Raw genomic sequence first — 19176 nt, forward strand, 5'->3', positions numbered from 1 at the left:
ACTGAGATGTGATTCTTGACTTGATCCTTGATATCCGAGCTTATTGCATTTCGCATGCATAATATCAGTTTGTATACTCGTACATTCTCGTATTGGGCGATTATCACTCACGTCCTTGTTTTCATCTTGGGCACCCCATTCCACGGGACAGGTCTTAGGTTGGACTGTTCGGACGACCGAAGCAGTGGCTAGAGCAATTGGGTTTTCGGTGGTGATCCAGTGGATGTTTTATGTGATTTATCGTTTTCTCCTTCAGAATTATGTTTTTGATATGGTTGTATTAATGCTTAAGACTGCTGTTATTTGATCTGTTTTTGTTTGGGTTGTAAGATGATTAAGTTATTTGGTTTTCACTGTTTAATTGTTATTATTAAGTTTTAATGTTGCATGCTTATTAGTCTATTTAGTAGTGGCTCAGGTAAGGGCGCTACAAAGATTGAGTTGAGCATAACTGATGTGGTAACCAAATTCTTTTTAGTTGTTTTTTATATGACTAATAAATGTGTGGGAATTTTCAAGTATATATATGGCCTTGAAATTCTAGATTTAAGTTTATATTTTTTCACATGTAATTTAATTAATATTGACAAACAGGTTCGGCAAAAAGTATCTTTCAACTCCATTGAAATTGGCACTGTTGTTATTATCTTGGCTCTGTTGCTATGTTGCCACACCATTCTTTTAAGGTTTCTTTGTTCATTCATTCTGAAACATAAATAGAAAAATCAATGAAATTTTCTTTCTTGTGATACTTCATCTAAACAGCCATTTCTTATCTTTTTTTATTACGAGAAGTGTTGATACTGTTAGAATCATAATTTCGGAGTTTGACAAATAAAACTTTTGAAGATTGCATAACTGATCGGCTCAACTGAATTAATTCGATCTTAAACTACCCAAACTGAAGTTGCCCGAAGTGATAAATAATGAGTTAAATAATCGAGGCAATCGATCTGATCGAGGCTAACTGAATCTGTAAAGATAACTGAACTATCATTTGAAACTGATCCGTTATACAGTCAGCTCAAATGGTCGGCTATATAGTCAACTAATAATCAGTTTGACACGTCATCAGTTAAAGTGTAGCCAACAACCGACAATTTGTACAAAAGCAAACTATAACTCATAGTGGGAGCACCACATATCAGAATGTCACAGTGTACTATTGTCAGAAGAATGTTGACACATTCAGAAGGGACAAATCAATAGATAAGTATTAATTCATGCATTCAATGTTACCGTTGGAAGCAAAGCCGATAAATAGCCGAGGAGTTTAGTTGAGACAAGAACTTTTGCACAATTATTCTGAGTGAATTTTTAGTTCAAGCATACAAGTTCAGTTACGATATTCATACAGAAAATCTCACACTTAACAGAGATATTTCATAGTTTTTAGGCTATCATCTGAGCTAAAACACTAGCATATTACATTATTGTATTCGATCTTCTAAGATGAGTTGTGCTAAGAAAAGAAAATCAGTTGTATACTGATAAACTATAAAAGGAACTAAGAGTTTCAGTTTGGCAGTCTCTAAGTTCAAACTGAAGTGGGTTATTACAGCTTTTGTAATTAATCAAAGTTTTTTAGTGGAAAACATATCCTTGTGATAGAAGGGGTGACGTAGGAGCATTTGAAGCCTCCGAATATCCATAAAATATTTGTGTTCTTTGTTTCAATTATTCTTTGAGTATTCAATCTATCAGTTAGTTTATTTATGCACTTGTACTGGTTAACTGACTAATATCGACAACAAGATTCTTGAACTCAGTTTATCACTAAACTGATTCACCATTATCAAAAAAGAGTCGGAAATCATAAAGTGTTTATTCAACTCCCCTTCTAAACACTTTGATAATTCAAACCGATCCTAACAAGTGGTATCAGAGCAGTTTCAATCTTGTTTCTGAATACTTCTATTCATACGCCTGATCACCATGTCTTCCTTCAATAAAATTCCTATGTTCTCAAGAGAAGAATTAAATAATTGAAAAATCAGAATGCAGGCTCATTTAGCTGAACAAGATGACGATATGTGGCACGTTATAACTGACAGACCAATGAATATAATGAAATCAAATACAGCTATTGCCATAACTGATGGAGAACCTCATCGTATTGAAAAACCATGAGAAGAGTGGATTGGTGAAGACAAAAAGAAAGCGAACTTAGATAATGTGGCAAAGGATATTCTATACAAACATTGGATAAGATCACATTCAGAAAATCAAGATATGCAAAACAACCAAAGATACTTGAGAAAATTTGATCCAGCTGTGTGAAGGCAATGAGCAAACAAAGGAAAACAAACTCTCAGTTGTTGTACAAAATTTTGATAATATCAAAATGAAAACTGGAGAGTCAATGAATGAATATGAAGAACGAATAAGCAGCATCATCAACTAACCCAATGCACTTGGGAAAGTGTATTCAAATAAAAAGTTGCATTGAAAGTTGTTCGTGGGCTTCCCAAAGATTGGGATGTGAAGACAATGGCAATGAGAGAATCTAAAGACCTGAACAAAGTGGAAATACATGATTTATTTGCTAATCTCAAAGCCTACGAGTTTGAACTACATATTAGAGAGGGAGAACCATCAATTCCACAAGTCACAACTGCCCTCAGTGTAATGAAACTTGAACCAACTGATTCAGCTTAAAGTCTGTAGAACAGCTGAGCAATGATGCCATGTCATTGTTCCTCAAGAAGTTTGGGAGATCCATGAGAAGGAATCAAGGTTCATTTCAAAGAAATTATTACAAGAATATCTCTAAGGAAGAACCAAATGCTTGCTACAAATGTGGTAAAATTGGACACTTCATTGCTGACTGTCCTAAGCCAAAGAAGGGCATTCGACGTTCAGTTGAAAAGGGAAAGAAGACATTTGCGCACAAGAGAAGAGATAAAGATGATAAGAGATCATTCAAAAAGAAACATGAAGTCCTGTTAGCTGAAGAAAGTAAGTTCAAGTGGACATAAACTGATAGTGATGAATCAGAATCTGAGAGCTTGAGCAACTCCAGTGATGAAGAAGAAGCAAAGTGTTTGATAGCTGATGACATCGAACTGGAGTCAAACAGTGAGCAGGTATTTGGTTTCAGTTCAATTGATTTTACATGGGAAGAACTTATTTCCACACTACACGACATGGTCAGTAAGTATCAAAAGCTTGCTCTCTCATTTGAGAAGGTCAAAGCAAAGCAAACTGATTTTCAAAACAATAAAACTGAAATTGATGAATTAGTTGAACTATTAAGTCTAAAAAGAGAGATTGCCAAGCACAAAGCTGAAATGATTGAGAACCAGTCTATGATTCAGCAGTTGAAACTTGAAAATTCAAGACAAACTGATCTGATCCGAGCTTGGAATTAGTCACCAGTCACGTTGACTGAAATGCAAGATTTACAGAAATCAGTTACTGATAAAACTGGTTTAGGTTTTAATAGCCAAGATGAATCTTCTACTAGTGATACTATGCCAAGGCTGAATATGTGCAAAGAGAAGTATATTAACTTTGTAAAATCAGTTACGGTACATGAACTTTCATAACTAAGTAAACCAGTTGAGCAAGCGATTGAAAAAAAAAGTTAAGAATTATGGAATCAGATACAGCCCTACGAGTTCAAATGATTCGCAAAGCTGGTCACCTAAACGGTTCAGCTATAAAAAACAGAACTCTAAGAGTAGTTATTCCAATTATTATAACAGTAAGCATGTTCAGAAAAAATATCGGATGAACAACCAGTTGAACAAAGTTAAAAATCATATTGTTTCATCTGCACACAACACATCAAGCACACACAAGCCGGGAAAAACTATCTGAAACACAGCAACTGGAAAGTCAGTTAGACTAGTCCAAGTCTGGGTTCCTAAAAGACTAATCAGTTTAGGACTCAAATAGATGTGAGTACCAAAATTATTTATTGTGTGTGATTGCAGGTCACAGGTACATCAACAAAAGATTCAATTTGGTATCTGGACAGTGGATGCTCAATACATATGACATGGAATGCTGATTTGATATCCCCACTGATTAAGTATTCTGGTCCAAACAACAGTTTTGTAGAGAACTCAAAAAGTAGAACTGTAGGTAAGGGTAAGCTTATCCATGGTAATATTGTAATTAATGATGTCCTACTCGTTGACAATCTGAAATATAACTTGATTAGCATTAGTCAGTTAAATGATAATAATTTTTCAATTCAGTTCAACAAGCACACCTGCACAGTTCTTCAAATTCATCTAAGAACTGGTTGTGGCATAAAAGATTGAACCACTTAAATTTCAAATCCATCACTCATCTGAGTAACCATGATCTTGTAACTGTTCAGTCTAAGATCGATTTTTCAAAAGATAAAGTTTGTTCAGCATGTAAATTTGGTAAAAAAGTAAGATCTTCTTTGAAAAATAAGGGTAATAAATCTACCTCCAGATGTTTAGAACTACTGCACATGGATCTTTTTGGTCATATACCAGTCATGAGCTTAGGGGGAGTGAAATACACCTTGGTAATTGTTGACGACTTTTCAAGATTTACTTGGGTTCTTTTTCTCAAATCAAAAGACCAAACTGCTACACAACTGATTAAGTTTTTCTTTTCTTTAAAATGAAAAATCAGTTGGAATTGACAGAATAAGGTCTGATCGAGGGACTGAATTTGTCAATCAAAATCTTTCTGAATTTTTAGAAAATATTGAAATTAAGCATGAGTTCTCAGCAGCTAGAACACCTCAGCAAAATGGTGTAGCTGAAACAAGAAATCGTACTCTTAAAAAAGCAGCTAGAACAATGCTTGCTGATTCCGGTATATCTCATAGATTTTGGGCAGAAGCAGCAAACACTGTATGTTATACTCAGAACAGATCAATGATTCATAAAAATCATTTGAAAACACCGTATGAGATCTGGTATGGACAGAAAAGTGTGGTGCTCTACTTCAGAATATTAGGTTGCAGATGTTTTATTCACAATAATGGCAAAAATTACCTGAAAACATTTTATGCTAAATCTGATGAAGGAATATTTCTTGGTTATTCTTCAATTAGCAAGTCTTACAGAGTGTTTAATAAGCGTACTCTAAATGTAGAAGAATATATTCATGTTGTATTTGATGAATCTGCACTAACTGATAAGCCAACTGATCCAGTTGAGCTAACTGATCTCTTAACAGAAATTAGCTTGGAGGATGATAGTGAAGAAGAAGTTCACATAAATCGAAACATCCTTCAAACACCAGAACCTGAAGTGGTGGATCAAACAGTTGAACAAGAAGCTGTTCCTAACAATCAGTTGGTGGAACAACACGATGATATTCAAATACCAACTGAACTGCCGCAACTGAAACTCAAAGAAATGTTAAGTTACAAACTGAAAAAGTTGCTGAAATTGATCCAACTAGTTCCAAATACATATGAAATGAATCACATCCATAAGATTTGGTGATATGTAATCAATCTGATCCAGTAAGAACTAGAAATCAAATGTTCAATTTATTTGTACACTCAACATTTGTTTCTCAATTTGAACCAAAGAAAACTGATGAATCTCTAACTGATCCTAACTAGATAAATGCTATGCAAGAGGACCTGAATCAATTTACCCATAACAATGTCTGAACTTTAGTTCCAAGACCACTTTCAAAATCTATTATAGATACAAAATGGGTTTACAGAAACAAAACTCAACGAAGATGGTTTAGTTGTGTGCAACGCCGCAACAAAGTCAGGTTGGTTGCACAAGGATACAGGTAAGAGGAAGCAATTGATTATGATGAGACATATACACCAATTGCACGTCTGGAAGCAATAAGAATATTGCTAGCATATGCCTCTTTCAAAAACTTCAAGGTATACCAGATGGATGTCAAAAGTGCATTTCTAAATGGTCAGCTACATGAAGAAGTCTATGTTGAACAACCACCATGTTTTGTAAATCATTCTATTTCAGATCATTTTTATCATCTTAAAAAAGCATTGTATGGCCTCAAACAAGCTCCCAGAGCTTGGTATGAGACATTATAAAAATTCTTAACTGGTCATGATTTCACTGTTGGAACAGTTGATAAAACACTGTTCAAATTTTCAAAGAAATATCATACTTTACTTGTGAAAATTTATGTTGATGACATTATTTTGGGTCAACTAACCCCAAATTATGTGAGAAATTTGCTAAGTTAATGCAGGATAAATTCGAGATGAGTATGATGGGTGAGATGAAATTCTTTCTTGGTCCGCAAGTGAAGCAATCGGAAACTAGTACATTTATCAGTCAAACCAAATACACGAAGGAACTGCTTAAGAAGTTGGCATGAAAACATGTTCAGCTGCAAACACTCCCATGGGCTCATAAATTAAATTATATAAAGATGAAGGGGTAATATCAGTTGAGATGACACTTTACAGAGGTTTAATAGGTTCTTTACTTTACCTAATTGCTAGTCGTCCTGATATCGTGTTTGTTGTCTGCATGTGTGCTAGATTTCAAGCAAATCCTAAACAATCACATTTTTCAGCTGCCAAATGCATATTGAAATATCTTAAAAACACACAAAATGTGGGCTTATTGTATGCTAAGGACTCATCTTTCAATTTAGTTGCCTATTTAGATTCATGATTATGCATGATGTAAACTTGATAGAAAAGCACTAGTGGAGCATGTCAGTTTCTAGAAGAAAGAATGATTTCCTAGTTTAGGAAGAAGCAAACATCCATAGAAACTTCCAAAACTGAAGTAGAATATATAGCTGCTAGAAGCTGTTGCGCCCAACTGCTCTAGATTCAGCAACAACTGAAAGATTATAGAGTCATCGCAAAAGAATCACCAATCTTTTGTGACAACACTAGAACAATTGCGATTACCTACAATCTAGTTCTTCACTCCAGGACAAAGCATATCGATGTCAGACATCACTTCGTCAGATATCATTCTCTCAAGAAGGAGATCAGACTGGAATACATTTCAACTGAACAACAGGCAGCAAATATATTCATCAAGCTACTACCCAAGACTAAGTTTTCTTATTTCCGAAATGTTCTTGGTTTAATTGGTTTATCTTAGTCTTTTTAACACTTTTATATATTGATTCATTGCCAAGCTTTAAGTGCAAGAAATAATAAAGCATTAAAGGGAAAACATCATTGAACAAAATAAATTTTTTATTGATATAGTTGAACTTATACAATAGAAATTTCCCTACCTACTGCCTCCCTCCAGTTGGTCAACCAAGTGGTTAACTCACCAGTAGTGGTCTTCAGAAAGTTCACTAAGAAAGCGATTCTTCTAAGAACCTTCTGCTCCTTGAGGAGTATCAGAAGATAGACACCTTCATCCTTGAAGATGTTAGCAGCATGGGCAACACAGAGTCGCTATTGATACTTATTTTCTGTTGTCACTCGTTTCCTCGTGGCAACAAGTCCTTCCTCATGGAAAGACTGTAGATCACGGATCTTGTTCCAGGTATATAACGTCTTTTCCAAGACGCTATTCTCCATCTTGAGCTTTCTCGCAGCCATTATGGACCGCATGAACTCCTCTGCCATGTCTGGTTGCTGGGAATTGCTCGCGTTATCCATCTGTTATTGCCTTGATAAGTATTATCTGCTGAAATATTCAAAGTATTTTTTGACTAAGTAGTTTGTTTTTATTTATAGACTCAGAACCATACGAAGGGACGCAATCATTACTTTTGACAGAAGGATATGAAGAGATCTCTGTCAGCCATCGACGAAAATCTAAGCTAATGGCAAGCCAAACCCCAGCCTTCATTCTCAATGCAATGGCAATCGACTTCGGCTCTGTTCTATCTGTCTCAGATGAAGCTGTTAGGAGCGTATTTCTGAAGCTTGAAGCTGCTGGTCTGAAGAAATTCTTGGGAATTGCAACCCAAGTCATTTATCCTAAGGAAATTCAAGAAGTTTATGCCAACAACAAGATTTCTGATGATGGCAAGATTATTATGACCATCAACAATTAGGTACTGATTGTGGATGAAGAATCCTTCAGCAATCTCTTCCAACTCTCAACTGAAGGTTTGTCTCACTTCTATGAGATCAAACTAGCTGATATTGAAGAGATGCAGACTCTGTTGTCTGCCGATGGGAAGAAAATCAAAGTTTCAGATCCCAAGAAAGAACTGAAGCCAAAGATCCAACTGCTGGCTGATATTATTGTAAAGGGCGTCCTCACCAAGTTAGGTTCATTTTTTGCCCTCACCCTTGAAAATTTTCAAATCATGACTGCAATCACGAAAGGCACAAGATTAAACTGGTCAACTATTATTTTCAATATCCTGAAGAACATGGTTGGGGGTTTTTGGGTTGCTTCGGGTTCGGGTTGAAAAAAAAAGTCACGGGTTGACCCGAAACTGACCCACCCGACCCGATTGACACAACTATCAGTTGTTATGACTAAACAAAAACAACAAACTGATGCGGCCTAGTTGCACTATGAACCAATAGCTGATTTGCAAGTGCCAACTGATGTGCCATACAGCTCAACTGCTGCTCAGCATACTAATTCAGTTCCAGACGCTCAGCAGGAAGCAGTTGAAGAAGTTGTTACAGAATTAGAACAACAAACTGAGACTGAATCACAACGTCTAGCCATGGTGATTTTCAGTGAAAAGAACAAGAGCAAAGCTCTTGCCACATCTGAAATCTTGTCTTCTGAAATACCTATAGCTACTGATATCATAATTGAAGAAATTATTCCAGTTTGCACAACCTAATCTCAACTATCTCCGACATGAAGTAAACTCAGCTGATGCACATGCTTAAATTAGATTCTATGAAGGAGAATACCATGAAGAGCCTCAAGCAGGTTACTAAGGATATCACCTCATTATTTCTCCTTGTAGATCAGCTGAAGAAAGACTGAGTGACAGTTCCAGCTCTCTTCTAGACTCAAGACATGCTTATCAACCGAATTGACTTCGCGCACACAAATATGTCAAAGCGGATTGATTTGATGTAGGAACAGATGTTGAATGCTATATCTCAAGTCAGCTCAGAAGTCCGCCTTTTCTCTACCCTTGCTGGTGTTGACAAAAAAAGAGGAAGAAGAGCAGCAGCAGCAGTCAAAGAAAAGAACTAGTCAACCAACTGATCAAGGACCTGCTGACAAAATAGCAAAGAATTGAAGAGCATTAAGTTCAGTTAGATGACAGTCTTTCATTCTTAAGTTTGTACGAATATGTACAGTGGAAGATTATTTTATCTACAAGAGTTCAGTTTATTTTATCTACGATGGAGTTTATCAGTGCTTAAATTCTATGTTTTGTCAAACACCAAAAAGAGGAAAATTGTTAGAATCAGAATTTCGGATTTTGACAAATAAAGCTTTTGAAGATTGCAAAACTGATCTGCTCAATTATATTAATTCGATCTTAAACTACACAAACTGAAGTTGCCTGAACTGATAAATAATGAGTTAAATAATCGAAGGCAATCAAACTGATCGAGGCTAACTGAATCTGTAAAGATAACTGAACTATCAGTTGGAACTGATCAGTTATACAATCAGCTCAACTAATAATCAGTTTGACACGTCATCAGTTAAAACGTAGCCAACAACCGAAAATTTGTACAAAAGCAGACTGTAACTCATAGTTGGAGCACCGCATATCAGAATGCCACAGTGTACTATTGTCAGAAGAATGTTGACACATTCAGAAAGGACAAATCAACGGATAAGTATTAATTAATGCATTCAATGTTATCATTGGAAGCAAAGCCGATAAATAGCCGAGGAGTTCAGTTGAGACAAGTACTTTTGCATAATTATTCTGAGTGAATTTTGAATTTAAGCATATAAGTTCAGTTACAATATTTATACAGAAGAGCTCACACTTAACAGAGATATTTCATAGCTTTCCGGCTATCATCTGAGCTAAAGCTCTAGCACATTACTTATTGTATTCGATCTTCTAAGATCAGTTGTGCTAAGAAAAGAAAATCAGTTGTATACTGATAAACTGTAAAGGGAACTAAGAGTTTCAGTTTGACATTATCCAAGTCCAAACTGAAGTGGGTTATTACAGCTTTTGTAATTAATCAAAGTCTTTTAGTAGAAAACATATCTTTGTGATAGAAGGGGTGACGTAGGAGCATTTGAAGCCTCCGAACATCAATAAAATCTTTTTGTTCTTTGTTTCAATTATTCTTTGAGTATTCAATCTATCAGTTAGTTTATTTTCGCACTTATACTAGTTAACTGACTGATATCGACAACAATATTCTTGAATTCGGTTTAACACTAAACTGATTCAACATTATCGAAGAAGAGTCGAAAATCCTAAAGTGTTTATTCAACCCTCTTCTAGAAACTTTGACCCTTCAAACCGATCCTAACAGATACTGAACATAGTCAGTTAAGTCCACAAGAGCAAGAACTGTTCAAGCAATTGTTGAAGCGAGGTAAGTTTTTATTAACATTTTCTGGAGGATACTGGTCACCTTTGCTCACTCTTTGATTTGCACAACCTCAATAATTGCATTGCAGCAAGTTCCCTTTTATTAATTATTTTGGCTGGGTGGGAGATGGTCCCTTGGTCATGATGAAGGAATTTGACGACAACATGTCAATATCCCTTGTCGGGACTTCGATAATTTCAAGGTCTTTGGCTTGCTTCAGAACATTTTAAGGTTTTCATCTAGAAGTTGAATTTGCTTACTAATTTTTTTTTCAACTTTTCTTCCATCTATTTTTCAGTTTGTTAATTTTATGGTTAAAAATGTGTACCAAACTCGAAAATAGTTTGATGGAAATTCCAGCTCAATATAAAGCAACAATGGAGCTTTGTTTGTTGGGATAATCCTTTCTTCTCTGTATCTCGTTGTACATGGCCCTTTGTCATTTGACCCTTGTGGTTGCATATGCATCTCTTATTGCTTGTATATTTTTCGTTTCGGGTGACTTTGGGGTTCGAGAGAAAATAGCCCTGCCAGGATAGCTCTTCCTCCTCCCATCTGTACATGTGGCAGAAGTTCATAGGCCTCACTTACAACTAGTTTTCTGCAAAACCCAAGCTAATTTTACAACCACGATGGTAACGAATTATACCACTCCATCTGCTTCATGGTCTATATTTGAACAACAGGTATGTGTATGCTACTATCAAATCGATCAACGCCAGAAATAGCTTTTTTGTGTATATTTCGGCTCAGCCTTCAGTTTCTGCAAAATTTCTAATTTGCTCATAATGTTTGGTTCGAACCAAAAAATTATTGCTTTGGACAAATTTGTCCAATTTGCCTCAGTAACCCAAAGGACATGGCTTTTGGTTGCGGTAATCAGGTAAAAACTCGTGACATAAAGCCAGGAGGATATCAATAGCATGAAATGTTGTCATAATGTCCCTTTTTACTGTTCTGCAGACGTGCCATGAGCGTGGACCAGAGCTTCAGCTGTGTTCGATTTGCAGGAATCCAATCGAGACGAGAATTAAGCTCTACTTTTGATAGTAATTGTTTGTCGAATGTGGCCTTGAGACTGTACAAATGAATTCATGATACTCGGTAAAGAAGCAATTTTGCCCTTGAACTTGATGCCGTAATATCTCCATATCTGCTGCAACTGGCATTATATTTCAAAACTCAGATGTGATTTTAATGCCGTCTATAAATGCCAGTTGCAAACACCTCATTTGCACATATAAATGCCATGGTGGCGTCTCTCATGTTATTTATCCTTGTTACTCATCATTGTCTTCAAATCCCACCTTCTCTTCTTCAATTGCGAACCACTTCACTCTCGTTTCGTACCAAAGACTGAAACAAGAAATCCCCTTTCATGAACACGTGCTTCCAGGTTCAGTAGAGTAGTGCAGAATAGGAGAGTCAAAATCCTGGTCTTGATGGGAAGAAATGCTTGGTAGTAGAGCACATTCAAGCTACTCCAACCCCATGAAACTGGATAAATTTCCAGCCATCGACATTAGTTTCCAAGTAAGACGATAATTAGTACACTTTATTTTTGCAATGTTGGATAAATGAAACGAAGAGTGAGGAGTTGTAAAGGGAAGTGGGGTGTCTCAAATGTGGCTTGTCCCACATTGAGTTAATAACCAAATAAAGCCTCCCTAATAAGCTCCAAGTTGAGACAATGGTTTGGGCCCCAAGGGGTACCAGAAGTTTTTAGACGGGAGAAGACGCTAATAGGTTGTGTCTCGGTGAACTAAACACACCTGCGCTTTGCTCGTGTTTAAAGACTTCCAACATATCCAGTGTAATATCTTCCAAACAATCGCAAGACGAAATTTTTTCATTTTTATCATTGTTATTCTGGATATGTCGACCGCGTCATTCACTACCGTGCCCACTGCTCCTGCTGCCCCTGCTCATGGTGAAAAACCTCCGAAGTTTTCTGGTGCCGACATCAAACGTTGGCAGAAGAAAATGCTCTTCTACCTCACTACACTTAGCCTGTCTCGATTTCTCAAGGAGGATCTCCCTGTGATTGCTGCAGACGACTCAGACACACAACGAAGATCTGCACTAGACGCTTGGAATCGCAGTGACTTCCTCTGTAGAAACTACATACTCAATGGCCTCGATGACACATTATACAGTGTCTACTGTTCTGTTAAAACTGCCAAGGAACTATGGGACTCCTTGGAAAAGAAATACAAGACAGAAGACGCAGGAATCAAGAAGTTCGTTGTTGGCAAATTTCTGGACTTCAAAATGGTGGACGCCAAATCTGTAATAAGCCAGGTACAAGAAATTCAAATTATTATTCATGACTTATTGGCAGAGGGGATGGATACCATTCCAAGTGGTGGCTATAATTGAGAAATTGCCACCGATGTGGAAAGATTTCAAGAACTACCTTAAGCACAAGCGCAAGGAGTTGAAACTTGAAGATCTGATTGTGAGGCTTCGAATTGAGGAAGATAGCAGAACTTCTGAAGCCAAAACACACAGAAGGGCAATGGAGGCCGAGGCCGAGGCTAATCTGACAGAATCAAGCACCAATCACAAGAGAAAGCGCCCTACAAATGAGAAGAAACAAGGGCAGGCCAAGAAGTTCAAATTAACTTGCTACAACTGTGGCAAACCGAATCATATGGCCAAGGACTGTCGTATTCCAAGGAAAGACAACAAACATCAGAAACCAAAGCAATCCAACGTCATCGAAGATAGGCATGTACCAATAGACCTATCGGAACTTGATCTATCCGCAGTTGTTTTTGAAACCAACTTGGTGGATAATCCAAGAGAATGGTGGGTAGATACCAGATCCACTAGCCACATCTGTGCTGAAAAGGAAATGTTCTCATCCTACACTACTGTAAGTGATAAGAAATTGTTTATGGGAAACTCTACAACGTCTGAGGCCGTAGGAATTGGCAAAGTGGTATTAAAGATGAAGCCGAATGGCTGAGAAACTTCCTAGAAGATATTTCTTGTTGGAATAAGCCAGTGCCTTCCATTAATATTCATTGTGATAGTCAATCGGCAATAGGAAGAGCACAAAGCAGTATGTACAATGGTAAGTCTCGTCACATTCGACGAAGACATAATACCATAAGACAATTGATCTCGAACGGGGTTATTTCTGTTGAATATGTGAAATCAAAGGAAAACCTAGCGGATCCATTTACAAAAGGAATAAATAGAGATCAAATGTACAAGCTGTTAAGAGGGATGGGCTTAAAACCCACGAAATAAAATATTTATAGCGGTAACCCAACCTTGTGAATTGGAGATCCCAAAACCTGGTTCAATGGGAAAACTAAGTTATAAATATTGGTTGAACACTTGGAAACAATGAAGGCTCATTCCTATGAAATCCAAGTAGAAAAGACCTGCAACACGTGGTGAGGTTAAGTTTCTTTTAATGATTCCTATACCTAAGAGGTAGGGTATGGCAGGATACTCTAGATAGGAGAGCACCTATATAAGTGAGAAGTGATGGCCGCTTCAATGAAAAAACACTTATGAATCTAAGATATGGTCCAGGACCGAAATGGACACAACATGAGAACAAGAATATGTTAGAATTATTATTGTATAAATACTATTGACTTGGTATACATAAACGGTTGACTAGTTCAAGACATCATGTCACTACTCAACTAGTAAATCATATGGTATATTACTAAGGAAGGTTCAAAGTCAAAAACTACCTATCCTAATGCAATAATAATTCACTAGAGCTTTCAAGTAAATAAGCATACATGCATTAATTTCATTTATGTGGGCGATTTTTGGATAAATGAAAGGAAGAGTGAGGAGTTGTAAAGGGAAATGGGATGCCTCAAATGTGGCTTGTCCCACATTGAGTTAATAACCAAATAAAGTCTCTCTAATAAGCTCCAAGTTGAGACAAGGGTTTGGGCCCCAAGGGGTACCAGAAGTTTTTAGACGGGAGAAGACGCTAATAGGTTGTGTCTCGGTGAACTAAACACACACGCGCGCGCCCGCCCGGCCGGCTCGACGCGGTGAGGTGAGGTGTGGTGTGGTGTGGTGTGGTCTTTTGACCGTATTATTCTTTTTGGACAAAATTTATTTGAAAATAATTTTGTTGACAGCACCTACACACGAAACCGAAACAGAAACCAGCGTGCATTCACAGAAGATGCTACGCATATGCGCGCCAGAATCCACGCACATGCGCGTGACTTGAACAAGTCGTGCATATGCGCGGATAAGGACGCGCATATGCGCGAACCTTTTTGGAAATTTGCGCTGTGCTTATTTCTGAAAACATGTGTATCCCTTGGCTATCCTGTCATCTGTTCTTGGCTGCTTTTGCACCAAACATTGTGTTCCTTGACTAGAAATGTTTCTCTTCTACGCATCCGGTTTGGAGAAACGTGTCTCCTCAACGCAACCGATGATCATCTATAAATAATCCCTCCAACCATACTCAAAAGCTGCTGAATTTTTGCTTCATCTCTTCTTCTCATATTGCTGCATCAATTTTCAAAAAAAAAAAAAAAAACTTAAAAGTTCCTGCGTATTTTGTTCGTTGTTTCGAGACTTGTAGTGCTGCAAAATCTCGGATTGAAGTCGTTGTATCTTAGGGACGATTGCCTGCAACGTATAGCACTATATACGGGAAATTTCGTCTTGCGGACAAAGGAGATTCCTTGCCTCGACTTGATCTTATTGTTGCTGTGTTTTGTTCGTGATTCAAGTTGCTGCGCTTTGCTCGTGTTTAAAGACTTCCAACATATCCAGGGTAATATCTTCCAAACATGCAATATACATACAAGAATTAGACGAACCTTAATCATAATTTACATACACGAATAAGTCGAACCCTTCAATCATAATTTGCATCGATCGAATATTTATAATAGGCGCAACTTTATGCAACTACTTAGATCATAAGTTGATCGGTAAAATGTGGTCCATGGATTATTTATATATACATTACAACCGCGCTCCATTTATATATATTCAATCATATTTGATCATTTATAACTTCAAAACTTACATACATTTTTTAATTTCTATATTGATTCTATCTTCATTGGCAAACCTCTCTTGAAATCCATGTAAGGACATGAGACTGGACAATCTTCTTCTTTTAATTCCCACCTAAAAAAAAATCGATAAATAAAATTCAAATCAATCAAAAGTCAGTAGGCGTGGCTTTGAACTCAAATTTTGTTTCACTCATCTAGACATAATTCAAGGATGGTGTCTCGATAAGAGTTGGATATATAAATATAATTAATGAAAAAGTACCTAATATTAAGGACAAAGTGGTGAAGAAAGAAGGCAGTCTCCAATTTACCAAGTTCTGCCCCTGGACAAATCCTGAGCCCCCCACCAAATGGGCTCGCTTTTCTGCTTGTGGCCGGATCCTATAAACATATAAAATAAATATATTTTATTATCCATAATTTAAGTTGATGGATATTAACAATGAGTATGAAGAATACTTACATCCCATCTCCAGGGGTTGTACTGGAATGGGTTTTCGTGAAGGGATGGATCCAGATGTGCACCCGAAAATATAGGAAGGACTTGCCAGCCCCTAGGAATTACATATTCTACAGAAATTAAGGGAATTCAATTAGCTAGCGGTTATATATTTAATTATTTTATAAATGCCAAAAGTTTGTAAACCTTTGAATTTAACATCCCGGAGAGCTTTTCTGTGAAGAAACTTAACCAGATTTCCACAGCGTAAAGCTTCACATATGACCTGTACCAGTAATGGATGCATATCCGTGATTTTAGCCAAAAATACATGTTTAGCATGAGATTTAGTAAACTTCGTTGTTTTCTTATTCCTATTCCCATCAATCAAGGTTATACAAGAAAACAGCTAGCTAGCGTAATGACCATGCACATACATAAGAAGTGAACTCCATCTGCTTGTAATCTTCCCAATTCAAAAATTCCCCCTCCTTCTTTCTTCCCCTCAACACTCGGTGCTCTTCCTGAAGATTAGATCAGCGGTGGTCAAGTCAGAGATAGAATAGAAAAATTAATTTTCAGAGGGATCGGAAGCGGTGCTAGCTAGCTAGCTCCAGCCTCTGCTGTCCCTCTTCTCCCTTCAACATTGAGATCAAGGTCCTGAGTATTAGATCAAACTGTCATATATTGTTTTGAAACCAGTGCTACCTGCAGCGTTTGAAGGGCCTGCGGCGCCTGCGAGAGAAAATAAACAACAAGGGCCATGAGGCCCGATGTTGTTTCATAACCAGCAAGCAAAAGGTCAAGCAAAATGCTCACTCTTTCCTCATCACTTAACCAAACTTTTCCCAGTAATAGTTCATCTAAGAAGTCCCCTTCTTCGTTTACTATATTATTCTCTCTTCTTTTCATTATCATCTCTTGCAATGTAGATGAAATTCTTGTTCTTGCCTGCAAAATTTAATTTTATATATANCAGGATTAATTATAGAATTGTAGCGCGTCCATACCTTGACGGCCTTGGCATAAGCTGTCCCCGGAATGTAGAGAGGCAATGAAACGAATCCTTTCATGAAAGTCAGGAAATCCCCGAGAACTATCGCAGCAAGTGGATCCTCAGGCTCAATATTCATCAGACTTTTCAGCATAAGATGAAATGTCAACTGTGTGTTTATACACACAAATAATTATTTCGTTTAAAATGAATGCAAGTTAATGAATTAAAATACATGCACGTACATAAGCACGTACCTCTTTTGCTTCTTTGAAGAAGAGAACTTCCTTTTTTGATTTCCAGGAGTCGATGAAGGATAGAGACAACTTCTCTAAGTAACCCAGAAAATTATTACCAGACCTGGATTTGCATGAAGAATTGATGAAACCAACCGCAACACTTCTTATCTTTTTATGAAACTCCCCAGACACGAGCATCATCGATAATTTTCCAAGAACGTCGTGAACCGGTTTGGGGTAACTGCTCTGGAAGAGCTTCTCTTCGTTTTGAAGAACAAACATGTTTAGTTCGTGATCACAAGAAACGATAGTTGGGCACCCGAAAAGATGAGATTTGAACACTCTTCCATACCTTCGATAATCGATATTAATAAATTCTGTGTTAAAAATGAAAATATAAACGCTGTAAAATAATATTCGTGATCATACGTACCTAGCACACTTATCTTGCAAGAAGCTGCCCATAGAGTTTGATTTATGTGGCTTGAGGAAAGCGAGGGTTTCTCCAATCAACGGCCATCTGCGAGTTGATTAATAAACGATGGAATACTGAATGTCAATAATTAATAATAAAACTGTGCATATATATACCCCATGCTTCCATTGGGCAAGCCGCCAGCAGACTTTTCTTTAAAAATGGAGATATCAAAACGTTTGAGAGCAAAATATATTATGGATCCTGATAAAATAGCAAGCAACACAGACAAAAGGGCAGCCATCAAACTAATTAATTACTTGTTGGGTTGTGTGTTGGTTTTTGCGTTCATATATANCATTAAATTATAATGTAATCATATATATATATATATGATCCTTCACGATTTATAACCGCTGTCTAGAAATATAAGAGTAAACTTGTATTTAATATTTTTTGTCATTAAATATAATGTAATCTATGCATATATATGATCTAATCAAAAGTTTTTGCAAGAAATTAATTAACTAAAACGTATAATGACCAGTCCAGTCATGTTAATCCAAATAAAGGTTTTTCTCATTTTATTTTGGTCAATTGAGGAAAAAAATCATTTTGACCTAATTACTTGCATGCGTGTTAAATATTTATTGTGACTTGTTTTCTTGATTCTACGAAGACTGGCCATATATATATCAATTTATATATGAAACCGATGATAGAATATATACTTATAATTACGATGTTTGGGACGAGCTAGATACTAGTATGAATTGAATTGTGTTATATATATAATAGCGGTTGGCGTAAACAAAAACACCAATTAAGTTCCCTAAAGGGCAGCCAAGATGGGGACAAATTCCACTACGTAGTAATTTTTTGTTTGCTTTACATATAGTACTCATTGTCCAACTGTTTTGGCTTTAAGAAATTATTTTAAATTCATTAAAATAATTGAATACCTTAATTATATTAGTCAAGGAGATCGATGTATATATATATATAGATGTGTTAAAGTATTTTTAGGAATACAAATTAAAATTATATTTGTGAATTACGAACGGGCTTTTGATAAAATATGTATTTCAATTACTTATAAATTTAGTTATATATGTATTATTCATTTACAAAAATATTGTTTATGAGATTGGCATATGAACGATCTCCAGGCAACTTTGGTTCAAAAGATACAGAAAGTAAGAGACAATAAAGACCGACCAAAGTGAAAAAGGAAATTATGTACATCTTGGGCCGAGCCGTGTGCACCTTGCAAATGATCAACACCTATTTGACACCAAATTATCCTATTCATTTGCATCCATTTTCAGCCTAATTAATTTCCCCCATTTTTGTTTTCAATTTCTACATGTTACAATATTATAATTAAATTCAATTTAAATTTTTTCCGCTTCCCAACAATATCCAATTATTATACGAAACTTTAATCAAATATGTTCTCTTTAAAATTTTAAGATATCTAAATATATTCCAAAACCTTATCAATTTAAAATAAACTATTATTATATTATAAAATGTACATTTCTTAACCCCCAAAAAAAAAAAAGTTCATGTTGGTGGTGATAACTTGAATAGTGAAAACAGCAAATGATTATGCAGCTAATGAGATGAGGCAAATGCTGAACATTTTTTCTTTAAA

At 36.4% G+C, this 19176-nt stretch overlaps 1 protein-coding gene across 1 annotated transcript; it reads right to left on the reverse strand.

Annotated features, from left to right (window-relative positions):
• Positions 1-15312: 15312 nt before the first annotated feature.
• LOC140973222 (cytochrome P450 724B1-like) lies at positions 15313-17624 on the reverse strand. The gene is made up of 9 exons (XM_073435861.1): positions 17538-17624; positions 17123-17456; positions 16882-17034; positions 16580-16822; positions 16309-16395; positions 16079-16157; positions 15896-16002; positions 15695-15813; positions 15313-15544 (listed from the first exon to the last, which is right to left on the reverse strand). The coding sequence occupies exons 1-9, from the start codon at positions 17567-17569 to the stop codon at positions 15457-15459; spliced, it is 1242 nt and encodes a 413-aa protein (XP_073291962.1). The 5' UTR covers positions 17570-17624; the 3' UTR covers positions 15313-15456.
• Positions 17625-19176: the final 1552 nt, after the last annotated feature.

Source organism: Primulina huaijiensis, chromosome 1 (genome assembly GCF_012295235.1).
Source record: "Primulina huaijiensis isolate GDHJ02 chromosome 1, ASM1229523v2, whole genome shotgun sequence".
NCBI lineage: Eukaryota > Viridiplantae > Streptophyta > Magnoliopsida > Lamiales > Gesneriaceae > Primulina > Primulina huaijiensis.

Bases quoted from the DNA above. Each gene is read 5' to 3' on its own strand.
- LOC140973222 (XM_073435861.1), bottom strand. From the start codon at position 17,569: ATGGGCAGCTTCTTGCAAGATAAGTGTGCTAG. The intron at 17,035-17,122 runs GTACGTGCTTAT...ATAAACACACAG, and splicing joins TCTTCAAAGAAGCAAAAGAG to TTGACATTTCATCTTATGCT. The intron at 16,003-16,078 runs GTTTACAAACTT...TAATTTCTGTAG, and splicing joins CCGGGATGTTAAATTCAAAG to AATATGTAATTCCTAGGGGC.